Genomic DNA, 13,764 nt, shown 5'->3' with positions numbered 1-13,764 from the left:
TGGGTTAAACGAGCTTCAAACCCCTATTTGACCCCCTCAAGGGTTGAATTTTCAAAAATCCTTTCTTAGCAGATGTCTACGTCATAATAGCTATAATATGCATGCCAAATTCCAGCCCGATCCGTTTGAGCTGTGCTTTGATAGACCAGTCAGTCAGTCAGTCACCTTTTCCTTTTATATATTTAGATGGAACGAAATACAACTAGCACCTACCGTGCGGCCGTTTCGTTTCGTAGTGCGCCATACATTTTGTTTTCACAGGGTTTGCAATTTCATAATAGTCATACCCACAGAATAGAAAGAGAAACCAAAGTTACCAAACCAAAATCACTTTTATTTATTTACACATCAGTTTTACATTAATCTTGTATATTTGAAGACAAAAGATATTACGAATTTAAAAAAAAAACAGTTGTTAAAAGTGTATTATTCTAAAACTTATCATTAGTGAACAACATTTATTTATAATAACATTCCAATATTTTGTACTCTTTAAAATGTGATAAATATTACAAAATCGCGAGTCGATACACGCAACAATTACTATGTAAATTAATTAAAACATTACAAAAATCCATTAATAATAATAATTATAATTAAAACAGCATTAGCAAAGTATGCCAAAATACGATACATGTACATATAATATACAAAACCGATTTGCTCTGTCAGAAGCAAGTTGAGTTGACAAAGTAACCTAAAAATAAACTATTAGGCTTTTTTTGGAAACACGGCGCATTGCGTCGCGCGTCATGTAAGATTCTACGCCATAAAACAAGCAAACGCTTCTGCAAGAACGCTCTTAAGGTGAGATCTATAGAGCGCACTCTGACTTAGCTTAGACTTAAGTCAGAGTTAAAACGAGACAGATGTATATTTCTCACATAAATCTGTCTCGTTTTAAGGCGAGGCACCGGCGCGGGCAGCGCAACATGTTATTAAACCGCTTGGCAACGTTCAAGTTCTTTGTTTCAAATAAATAAATTTGAATTTAATAAATATAGAAGTCCTGTTGAAAACCAAAATTTAGCAGGTTCTCTGTAGTACTTAAAGACAAATATTTCCATAGAAAAATTATGTGCCAATTCAGAAATTTAGACTTATATTTTAGCTTGTTTCAAGATTTTATTTGATCGAGTGAAGTACTTCCTTTGGAGTATCAAATTAGCACGTTCCTTAGACAATGTCTTTAGGTAGTTATATTGTATATTTTTAGCAAGGCCACTATTCAATAGTAAATACCTGAAACATTTGATCTAGCAAACCAGTTTTTTCCGCTTGGCCTCGGTGACTCGCCTTAAATTAATCTTAAGTCTCAGCAAAGTCAAAGTGCGCTCTATAGAATTCAGCCTTATGGCCATGCTTGAGTTAACAGCGCGACGCGACGCACCACGAACGCGCAGCGTTTCCAGAAAAGAGCTCTGGTATTGTTTACCATGTTTTATTATAATACAAATTGGCACTTATTTTTAGTCAAGGTTATTTTTATCGCAGACAAAACATAAAAATATTGTTTTAATCATCGTTTACGTCATAACAAAATATTACAAAAACTTATGTCCCGATCTACGATATTATGTAATATGAATTATTGTCACATTTTAAGTAACGCTTTAACGTTAATTTTACTTAAAAGTTAAGACAAACTACGTTACTGTCAGTTAAATGATTGATTTGAAATAATATTATAGTAGTTCTGCTTAATGGCATTTAATTTTTAAGGGTCTTCCATTAACACGTTAGAATTTAAAGGATGGAGGGGTCGACAATGATATTGTTTAACACAAAATTTAAATTATTTATTTAAATATTGGCACCGATTCTGTTGTCTTTCTCTAAACTAAATTTTCTTTTTAACAATGCTAAAAAGGGACAGAACATGAATTTTACATTTAAAGACTCTAAATTTTAGTGCACGCTACAAATTTAAACAGTAGGCTCGCGACTGTGCGCTATAATCACGGGTTTTACCATCTAAAAATAAAATTTATAACTGTCAAACTGAGTCTGTCCTCTTCATATTACATTAGTAAGAAGAGTATGCGAATACTCTAAAATTAGGTTGTGCTCAGAATCAGTACCATTGATAACATTAATATGGGTATGAAAAATAGTGACATTATGGAAGAGCCCTTATCAAAGTACAAAACTTTAAATACATAAACATAATATGAATGTATAATTTAAAAAAAGTTCATTGACAAATCAATTATTATTAAAAAAATATATATTACAGGTTTTTATTTAATAAGAATATAGGAATCCTATGATACAGTTTTACAAAAAAAAATTTTGGGTTCCATCCCGATTGCAGTATTGAGCAATTATAATAATATGCTTGATACTTATACATGAAGTATAATCATCATCATCAACCCATCACGGGACTCCTCTCTGAATGAGAAGGGTTTGGCCAATAGTCCACCACGCTGGCCAAGTGCGGATTGGCATACTTCACTCACATTTGTGAGTATTATGGAGAACTCTCAGGCATGCAGGTTTCGTGATGTTTACCTTCACTGTTATAGCAGGTGCATATATTTATGCTTAAAATACACATGACTCGGAAAATTTAGAGGTGGTTGCCTGGAATCCAGCCCCTGACCCCCGGAATAGGAGGCGGACGTCTTAACCACTAGGCTATCAACGTTATTTTTTTATTTAATCGTACCTAATATCTGCCATGTCAAAGAAGTTTTACTTCAATTGCGCTTAAGGGTTGCGTTTGCACTGATGCGGAGTTGGGCGGAGTGGAGCGGAGCAGACCGTGAATTGGCTAATCACACCAAGATTCGAAACCATTTCAAAGTAGGAACGTAGGTACTCTTTTTGATGGTCGGGTTATGGATGATAGTGGTGATACGTTTCCACTGATGCGGAATGGGGATTTCGAGCACTGCGATTGGACATTTCACGGTCCGCTCCGCTCCACTCCGCGTCAGTGGAAACGCACCCTTAATCTACGCACTTATGTTTTTGTCTAAATTTTAACTACCTACATAAATTTCGCGGTTGAAACTATCCTATAATCGAACTATAGGAAGACACCATTTATTTAGTAATTACTAATTACACATCTTTCATATTGGAACGTAATCTATTGAGGCGGTACGGCTTGTATAGAGACAAGATTTGGTCGGATTTTGGTTTTATTTATTTAAACAAGTTTATTAGAGATTAGTCCCATAGAACCTTCGTTTAGATAGTTTTACGGGCGGGCACGGGTCACGGGCAACAGCAGGAATATTATAAATGCGAAAGAAAGTCTGTTTATTACCTTATTAAGGCTAAATAGTCTTTTCGGTGGAATATTGTAGACATGCCAGCCTTATGGCACTTTTCCCTAAAATCTATATTATGTAATATAAAAGAAAAAGCTGACTGACTGACTGATTTACTTACTCTATCAACGCACAGCTCAACTCAACGGACGGATCGGGATGAAATTGGGGTACTGATAGCTATTCGTAGGCATCCGCTAAGAAAGGATTTTTCAAAATTCAAACCCTAAGTGGTGTAAAATAGGGGTATGAAATTTGTGTAGTCCATGCGGACGAAGTCGCGAGCATAAGCTAGTGAGGTAATGAAATATGCGTACATTATATTGCCGCGTCTACCACCTACATAATATCACATCAGTCTTGCTTGCAGTGCTTCGTTTCACTAAGGTTTTTACACAGACAACCGATTTAAGTCACGTCACCGATTTATCTGGCAATTGGCGATTTTTTTCGATGCACTCAGTCGCAGAATTTTCTGCGATTCTTGCAGAACCGATTTTCTTGTGGGTGTAAGTTTAAATATTTAATAAACTATTGATGTTTTTTGAATACTCAGTCAGATAGATGTACGTTTTAGGTACGGCGAATTTTCTGCGATTCTTGCAGGACTGATTTTCTTGTGGGTGTAAGTTTAAATATTTAATTAAACTATTGATGTTTTATGAATTTTATTCATAACAGCAACAATCGGTCAGATTTGTTTGCGATTTTTGCACAACCGATTTTTTAGGCGATTTGGTTGACGATTTTTTGTCGAAGCAGCCAGATATTAGTCTGGCTGTATGTTTTAAATACGGAACAACAACAATCATTACAATTTTTTCTGGGTGGTATTCGTTAAACATTAAAATATTCATTAAACTGTTGAACCCTGCTTTTTTGTGGGTTTGCGGTAAAATTGCTTTAGATACTATGATTTTTTTATGAATTCGGAATGATGAGAATCGATCACTGTAATTTTTGCAGAACCGATTTTTTGTGGGTCATTTGCAATGACCATAAACTAACAATTTCCACCGACTACGATCGGTCTGCGTTTAAACTAATATTGGAAATGCAAATTGGTACGAACGTTTTTAGACTCTAAAATTTCTTATCAACACTAAGTATAATATTAAATTTCGAAATAAATGCTTCCATACGTCGTAACTTCCTAAGTACCAACAAGTACGAAATTAATACACTACGCGGCCAAAAGTGATGAACATCGATCTTTAGAAGGAGACAGCAAATTTGTAGAGCACTGTCTCGGTCGTTTAAAGACAAAACGTCTTATGGGCATGAGTGACAGAGACAACGCTCTACAAAAATGAAATGTCATTCTAAAAGCCGATGTTCATCACCTTCGGCCGTGTACTGTACGATATTAAGGCCTGTTTCACAACCGTCAGATAACTTTATCCGACGCATAAAGACATTTTCACAGATTCCCAATATAAAAACTGTCATAACATCAAATTTATTCATGAGATAAGGTTATCTGGCAGTTGTGAAACAGGCACTAATTATTTATTTAATAACAAAATACTTTTGTTACAAGTAACATAAAGGCCAGCGCAGACTGAGCGGCAAAGTTAGGTAGGTCAGGTAATGGAACTACATGATCACCTGCGCCCCTTCGTAACCTCGCGCCCCTAGGCACGTGCCTAGTTTGCCTTAGGGATAATCCGCCTCTGCACCTGCCGTGCGGTCTGCGATGACCCAAAAAAGTTTCACGTTTTATATCTCGGCATTTGGTCGTGTGACCAAAAAGATCTTTTTAATAACTTTGAATTATTCTACATTGTTCTACATTCTTTTCTTTCGCCGAGAATTGTTCTAAACATAAGTCAAATATTATATCTAATCTATAAGTCATGCTAATAAAGAAAGGAATCGTAAAGTGAAGCGCTAATCCTTACCTCTCACTCGCACACTATACCTGTCACACTCACACACTTGAGTACTGCGTGCAAAAAAATAGTCAGGATTTTAATATCACGCAACTTATTTTTCTAAATATAATTAATAGTTTGGCAACTGTGAGCGAATAGGTAAACCGATAAACAAACACACGCAAAAGCTTTGCGTCATCATTGTACGTAAGGGTTTTGAATACTTTTCCGTGATCTGTTTCAAAATTAAAATACATAGGTATATCCCACGCAGACGAAGTCGCGAGCATCATGTATAGTTACTAGTTTAATATACATAATATCTCTCAACGGCTATATTCACGTATTAAGTCGACGTTAGTACGACTAGTTTCGAACCTATCCGGGGTCCTTTGTCAAAGGAGTCAGTTCGCGCACGCGTCGCGGTTAAGATTGCGCGCCGCGTGCCCGGATGGGTTCGTAACTAGTCGGACTAACGTCGACTAAATACGTGAGTATAGCCGTTGAGAGATACTTATAATAATGCAAATCACTCACGATAGTTTAAACGCTAAAATAGTTTAATATAATATTCTCGAAATAGTCCTTTTAAGTTCTTCTTTTGACTTCGCTGCAGTCTGTTGATAAATGCATACATTAATGATTTTAACCTTAGTTCGTGGTTTAACGACATATTTTAATGTATAAATAACGAGTACATACCACAATTAATTTGATGTTTTTATTTACCGTGTCGACCCGTACAATCAGGTTGAAATATCGACAGCTAAAACATCAAATTAATCGTGGTACCTATGTACCCGCTATCTGCAATAAAGAATTCATACATTGCAAAAAATACTACAAAAATATTTAAATATCCTTTTTTTGTTGACCGTCCAATCTCTCACTGTCGTCACAAGTGCTAGCCGCCATTTTTGATTCGTTTCTTTATTGTTACGTGTTAAAATAGTGAGCCTTTGTGGCACCTTACATAAGTCTTCTACATAAATCGTTACTTGCTAGGGGTTCACAAAAACCAAAGTAGTTAAGACAAATGTCTTAATAACTTATCCATATAATACTTTCTTGAACAAAACTGACTTCCTGACTGATTCCAAAAAATGTAGTGCATAAATTTTGAGAAAGGATCTCGCAATATTTGCTCTATGTGTCTACTACTGTCATGTTAAAATTATAGTCCGTACAAAATGACTTCTCACGCGCCATTCCAACTTTATGTATCAATTGGCACCCATTCCGTTGTCTTTCTCTAAACTAAATTTAAAGTATCTGCATCCTTTTCTTTTTAACAATGCTAAAAAGGGACAGAACATGAACTTTACATTTAAAGACTCTAAATTTTAGTGGACGCTACAAATTTAAACAGTAGGCTCGCGACTGTGCGCTAAAATCACGGGTTTTACCATCTAAAAGTTAAATTTAAAACTGTCAAACTGTGACTGTCCTTTTCATATTACATTAGTAAGAAGATGCGAATACTCTAAAATAAGGTTGTGCTCAGAATCAGTACCAGTATCATGTCAAAAATACGATTTCAGCCTTGATCCATAGAGTTAAAATGGCGCGCGAGAAGTCGTTTTGTACGGACTATACTTTTGACATGACAGTTGATATGTAGAGCATATATGGCGAGGAGTCCTTTGTCAAAACTTATGTACTATATTTCTGACCTACCTTAGTTGACTAGTAAGTGTGCCGGCTTGGCTCAGCTGTCGACGGCCGACGTTAGCACAGAGTCGTCGATGAGAGGTATCTTGGCCACCTCGAAGAATATGGTGTGCGAGTATTTGTTCCTCACTGTGCTGATCGCGGATTTTGGTTTCTTGTGCAGCGTCGCGTTCTGTGCGAGCACCACTGGCATTATCTCTTTGAGGGTGTAACCTGAAACGAGACGATTATACGTCAGGAAAGTCAAAATTATACAGTATGCTATAATCGGGTATGCTATGCTCGAGGTCTTTTGACTTTACTGCGCAAGTATTAGAGGCGCTGAGATAACCTAACCAGTAGGTTTAATTGGTAATGTGCGGCACAGCTTTAAAAATTTTTCTTTTCTTTTTTTAATAATATTCTAAATTGATCACTTGAAAAGAGCAACCGCCGAGTTTCTTGCTATTTCTTTTCGGTAGGAACGGCATTCCGAACCAGTGGTAAATATTATGGGTGGGTGATTCCATTCTAATAGAATAAATTTTTTAACTTTCCTCTTGACTAGTCTAAGGCTGAAATCTATAGAGCGCACTTTTGACTTTGCTGACTTAAGATTGAGTTAAAACGAGACAGATTTATGCGAGAGATATAGCTCTGTCTCGTTTTAACTGTCTTAAGTCTAAGTAAAGTCAGAGTGCGCTCTATAGATCTCACCCTTAGTGGTTCGTATCAGAAACGTTGAGCAATATGAGTCACTAACTGGTGTAATATCGCAGGGTGGGCGTCCAACCGCCTAGAGACTTCATCCGTAGAGCGATGTAGAGAGCCGCGGCTGCCATCTTGCTGTCCGGCAGGCCCAGCAGGGTGTACTCCAGCAGACACTGCTCTAGCACGAACCTAGCGAGTGTCAGCGTGGGCATCGACACTCGCGCGCACTGTCGACAGAAATGACATTCAAGATGTCAGTCAGTCAGTTACCTTTTCCTTTTATATTTAACTAGATGATGCACTTCATCCGCGTGGATTTAGGTTTTTTTAAAATCCTGTAGGAACTGTATAATTTTCCGGCATAAAAAGTAGCCTATGTCCTTCCCCGGGACTAAACTAGACTAGACTAAACTAACTCTGTGCCAAATTTCATCAAAATCGGTTTAACTGTTGGGCCGTGAAAAGCTAGCAGACAGACAGATAGACAGACATACATACAGACAGACAGACACAGGGTTCAATTCCTGCCGGTCCGCAATTTTAGATATGTGTTTAAAATTATTTAAACCGACACTTTCGCATTTATAATATTAGTATGGATTAGATTATTAATTAGAATAAAAAAATCTCATCTGCATTTAGGACATGCATAAAAATTATCCAAGAAAACTAGGTAAAGACCATACCACCAGACCCAGCACACCACACAAACTTTATAGAACACAATCAAAGAAGTTTCACGGGTCCTCAGGAGATGTAGACTCCAAAATATACAATTACAAAGTATTGCTAGCTTTTCCTGCTTCTTTAGTAGCGGGAGGACGGGCCATCAATACATATGGTGGACGAAAACAGCCTGATATACTCACCCTAGCATACCGCCTCAGGAACCTGTAGGACAGTGGAATGCCGAGATCAAAGTCTATCATATGTAGGATGCCGATCTCCATCTTCAACAGTTGGCTCAGCGTGTAGGCGCCATCGCAGATGTATAGAAAATCGTCCACTAGAGGAGGGATGCGTTCCTGCAAATGTGATTATAATGATCAATATTTTTTTAACTGTGAAGTCCCGCAAATTGCTAATGCGCGTGGCTGCCATTTTAATGACGTCAACACTAGACTGAAGTTTCGAGCTGATGGTATATTTTTATTTCGGCTGACGTCAAAATGACGTCATTTTGATGTTAACGAGACATGGTTCCAGCGCAACAGCAATTTGCGGGACTTATATCGAGACAATATTGAGATATCATGAACAAACTGATTACATCACAAAACAATGAATTTTTTGCGATGTAACCACAAATTCACGGTTTTCTGGATTATTCCCTTTACTTGAGCTATAAGACATTTGCTACCTACCAAAATTCCATTAGGTAGGTATTTGAAAGAAAGGAAGAAAATGCATTTATTTGTTGTTGGTGTCACAGATAAAAACAAAGTACAAATGTAACATTTTCACCTGTGAAACCACCCCAAATGGGTGTACAGCTCAGCATAATGTCCTGCATCATATGCGTTAAAACACATAAGATGCAGGACGCTGATTTCTTACTAATTCTAGGTTAACAGGAATACCCTATAGAGTTTGATTCCCTTGATGGGTCTTGATAGACAGAAAATAAAGTGATGCTATAAGGGTTACTTTGACTATGCCACGAGTTTACCGAGACTCCGATGCATATTATCTGCTTCGGCCCTGCTCTGATGCACAAACGTAGCGTCCATTTAGGGAAACATATCATTTATCCTGAGGATGTTACTTCAATTCCAGTCAAGAAGGTGCTGCTGTATTTGGCGGCCACAGATTTGACAAGGAAGTGTGAAGTGGAGGCAAACACCATAGATCGGAGATGGTCGCAGTGATTCAGGGATATCAAGGACCTGCACAGCCCCGAAGAAGACGAAGAAGGGTTACTTTTATCTCTGGAGATATGGATCCCTAATAAAACATATCTTACGTCAAACTTGGAGGCGATGAAGAGTGCAGAAGCCCCAAGTAACTGCAGTTCCTCCTTAGTAAGATGGTCTGCCTCGGGCTGGCTGCGGCTGGCTTTGCTCAGGTATAGGTCCACCAGCTTCACAGCCAAGTATAGAGTCTCGTGGTTCAGCTCAAAGCTCTCCTGGACTTCCACCATCCAGTCCACAAGGAGTGCTCGCATCCAGGATGTGATGCCCTTCATCCTTTGCAGATAGTCGTCGATGGTAAAGTGGCTCTATAATGAAGGATCATAAATAAAAAACCGGCCAAGTGCGAGTCAGGCTCGCGCAATGAGGGTTCCGTCCTACAGTCGTATTTTTTCGACATTTTGCACGATAATTCAAAAACTACGATGTATAAAAATAAATAAAAATCTGTTTTAAAGTGCACAGGTGAAGCCCTTTATACATGATACCCCACTTGATATAGTTACCTTACTTCTAAAATTTAATATACTAATTTATTAGTTCATGACCACAATTTAATTTTTTTGTGTGATGTAACCACAAATTCACGGTTTTCAGATTTGTCCCACAATGTCTGCTATAAAAGCTAGACCTATCTACCCGCCAAAATTCATGATTCTTGGTCAACGGAAAGTACCCTGTAGGTTTCTTGACAGACAGTAAGGGTTCCGTTTTTCCTTTTGAGGTACGGAACCATAAAACCGGTCAAGTGCGAGCGGACTCACACACGAAGGGTTCCATACCATCGTGCACTTGATTTTTTGTGATGTAACCACAAATTCACGGTTTTCGAATTTTTCCCTTTATTGTGCTAAAAGACATCCTACCTGCCAAATATCATGATTCTAGGTCAAAGTACCCATAGGTTTCGATTCCCTTGATGAATCTTGACAGACACAACAGACAGACAATGAAGTGATCCTATAACAGTATAAGGGTTCCTTAAAAAGGCATTTAAGGTCATTGAAACGAAAAAAGCAACCTAAGGTTGTTGAATCTAAGAAGGCAACTAAAGATGTTGAACCCAAGACTGCATCTAAATTAGATAAACTATAATAAGGCACCTAAGGTTGTTGAATCTAAATATCCTCCTGTATGGTTGTTGAACATAAAAAAGACACGTAAGGTCATTGAACATAAAAAGGCACCTAATGTTGTTGAACTTTAAAAAGGCACCAAAGATTGTTGAACCTAAAAAAGGTCATTGAACATAAAAAGTTACCCAAGGCAGTTGAATATAAAAGGCACCTAAGGTTGAACTTAAAGAAAGCCACCAAAGGTTGTTGAATTTAAAAAGGCGCCTAGTCATTGAAACTAAAAAGGCACCTAAAAAAAGGTCCCTCAAGTTGCTCAAACTAAAAAGCTTGGTAGACCTAAAAATTCACCTGTCATTGAACCTAAAAGGCATCTAAGTTGTTGAACCCAAGAATGCATCTAAGGTTGTTGAATCTAAAAAAGCCATCTAAGATCGTTCAAACTAAAGATGCAATCTAAGGTCAGTGAACCTAAAAATACACCTAAGGTTGCTGAACATAAAAATTCTTACTAAGTAGTAAAATCTCACCTCTCTGCTCTTCAAGTAGTTAAAGATGTCCATAGCATATTGCGAGACCTGCAGATGGTCATTCCAGTTCTCCTTGTCAAAGTCCACCACTCCCTCCGGCACTGTGGTCTGCTCCTCCAGAGATCGGTGGGAGTCATCTAGATTGACTTTGTCCAGTTTCTCACTTATTACCTTGTATTGCTCTTTTGTAGCTTCACTGGGGCTGCTGGAAATATTTTGTATGTTTTGCACTCAGACTAGCTCCAAGTCATGAGTATTATTAGGGTGAGATCTATAGAGCGCACTCTGACTTAGCTAAGACTTAAGACAGAGTTAAAAAGAGACACGAGCTATATCTTACACATTTAATCTGTCTTGTTTTAACTCAATTTTTAACTTAAGTCTGAGCAAAGTCAAAGTGTGCTCTATAGATCTCATGGGTTGATCATGATGATGGTTATTTGATGTTAAAGAAGCACGGCAACAGAAAACACATATTCTGTGAAAATTTCAACTCTCTACCTATTATACCTGTACATTCTATTATGGTTCACAAGATACACCTTGCAGAGAGACAGACAGACGGATAGTGGAGGTTTAGCACCCATTGGGTATGGAACTGTAAAAACTACTCATTACATTAATGTATTGGCAATTAAGCGCGTTTGGGGGCACTGGGAGATAAACTGAATACACATACTAATGTCAGAGGCAGTAAAGAGTTTAAAAAAAACTATAATACTAACATATTTTCCAAAGCCGTTGTATATAGAGAAGGTTCACCAGACACGTCGCTGCGAGTAGACTTGGCAGAGTTTGAGCTCTGGTTCTGGTTCTCTTTGCCCATGGACCGTCGGATCATGTTCTTGAGGATGCCATTCTGTGCGCGCGTGGCCACCGGCTTGGGGGGGTCTTTGGCAAACTGCTTTTGTACAGTCTCTATGGCGTTTGTTGCAGCTTTCTGCAGCTGCTTTGTTTTGGAAGCCTTACCATTCACTACAGCTGTAGTCTGTGGTTTGATGCTCTAAAATTGACAATGTTCTTAAGAAAATATTATCTACACAAATACAGTGTAAACTCTATATTGTGAACTTCTATTTAACGAAAAAGTCCTTAAAGCGTAGAAATGGGCTAAGTTGTACAGAAGCAGGCGTTACTTTGCTGAAGTCCATGATATACAATGAACCAAAAGCTTAATTTGCTATAATCCAATGCAATTGTGCATTGTAAGGTCTACATCTCCTGAGGATACTCCGGTGTCGGGGCGAAACGTGCATCGAGTGTGTTTTGGGATTTGTGTGGTGCTGCGTGGTGGTGGTGCGTATTGATTGCCTGGTAGCTACATGTTTAGCAGTGGGAAGGTGGGTGGTGCATTTCGTATACTGCATTTTGTACCATACAGATTCAACATGTTTCAGTGGATAATAGCAAATTAAGCTTTTGAAACATTCTATTATAGCGTAACAACACACAAGTTTGGAGGAGGCCTAAGCCAAACGACACACAGTTTAAGGTTACTAAATGAAAATTTTGTTAAAAATTGAATATTGTAACTGATAGGGGCTAAAGAATAAAACCAGAATACTATTTTAAATGGTTTTTGTTTAAGTAAATATTTTGGAGGGAAAGTTCATTGACCTAATGGACTTGCAAATATAATTAAGACAAACATAGGACGAACCCTGTAAATACAAATACAACTTAGGTAGGTACATCTTTTACCTGCAAATCATTAAAATAATTAACCCTTTACTCCTAATATCCATATAAAAAAATGTTTTAACCTTTAACGTAGGGAGCATTTTGGTTTCAACTGTGACTTTTTTGGCGACCATGGCTTTATCCTTGTCCGTATTGACACAGGCTTTGTTGAAGGCATTGGTGATGTCTCCAAAGGCCGCCCGTTTTGCTGTGATGTCTTTCAACGGACTGTCAGCTTTCCGCTTGTTCGGCGCCTTCAAACTGTCTTTGTAAGTCTTCAGAGTAGCCAGCTGCTTACTCCTCGTCGTGATGCCGCGGCTCATGCCGTTCAAGTTCTCGTTGACGCCGATCGGCTTTGGTGCCAACCTTATTGGCGCCATTGCTAACTACTGCAAATAATTCATTCGCGTCACGTGTTACAATTATTAACTAATCTCGGTACTAAAATCAAATCTCAAGGAAGATCAAGAGTAAACAACGGTTTAAAATCCTCATGCCAACGATCAAAAATGGAGGCAAAACAACTGAACGTCTGCTCGAGACAGCGTCATGCGAATATTTGCAAGTTACGAAATATACTCACACTGTGAAGAAGGGGGCGGCCGTTTTGGTGATAATTAACTTATTTTAGAATTCACACTAACTAAAACAGTTAGTTAAAAGTTAATAATTTTGTCAGAATTTCGTTATTACAACTCGCAACCGAACAGAGCCACTACAAAAACCGTTGAAAAATTCTTTGAGTTTTCATTGGCAGATCTGTGAACCAATCAGAAACGATTACGCATTTTACGTTTCGTTTCAAGCTTGGTTTCAAGACATTCGTTTCAAGTACGACCATTGGTTATGGGACTAATTTTCATAATTATTAAGAAAAAACTATTTTTAATAAATAGAAGGTATCAGTTTTCATCATTTAGAAAAACATTTTTATATTATTTTAAATAACTGTTGCAGTGCATATTAAAAAAAAATCAAATCATTTACCGCAATTTCATTGAATGGAACGTAATTTACAGATGTCGTCTAGTTGTTTGAGTTTGACATTTGTCACT

The 13,764-nt window shown here is 37.8% G+C and overlaps 1 protein-coding gene across 3 annotated transcripts; it reads right to left on the bottom strand.

Annotated features, from left to right (window-relative positions):
* Nucleotides 1-313: 313 nt before the first annotated feature.
* On the bottom strand, nucleotides 314-13,434 carry CycB3 (cyclin B3). 3 transcript variants are annotated; one of them, XM_069500145.1, is made up of 9 exons: nucleotides 13,293-13,434; nucleotides 12,793-13,098; nucleotides 11,755-12,032; nucleotides 11,030-11,234; nucleotides 9,480-9,734; nucleotides 8,386-8,541; nucleotides 7,569-7,743; nucleotides 6,833-7,039; nucleotides 314-5,772 (listed from the first exon to the last, which is right to left on the bottom strand). In XM_069500145.1, the coding sequence occupies exons 2-8, from the start codon at nucleotides 13,087-13,089 to the stop codon at nucleotides 6,864-6,866; spliced, it is 1,542 nt and encodes a 513-aa protein (XP_069356246.1). In that variant the 5' UTR covers nucleotides 13,090-13,098; nucleotides 13,293-13,434; the 3' UTR covers nucleotides 314-5,772; nucleotides 6,833-6,863. The 3 variants fall into 3 exon arrangements, with proteins under 3 accessions (XP_069356246.1, XP_034825401.1, XP_034825407.1); XM_034969510.2 differs by having other exon boundaries at nucleotides 314-7,039; XM_034969516.2 differs by having other exon boundaries at nucleotides 314-7,039; nucleotides 11,030-11,231.
* Nucleotides 13,435-13,764: the final 330 nt, after the last annotated feature.

Source organism: Maniola hyperantus, chromosome 1 (genome assembly GCF_902806685.2).
Source record: "Maniola hyperantus chromosome 1, iAphHyp1.2, whole genome shotgun sequence".
NCBI classification, from domain to species: Eukaryota; Metazoa; Arthropoda; class Insecta; order Lepidoptera; family Nymphalidae; genus Maniola; species Maniola hyperantus.
The sequence above is the reverse complement of the archived record's forward strand: the minus strand, read 5'-3'. Positions and strand labels throughout refer to the sequence as shown.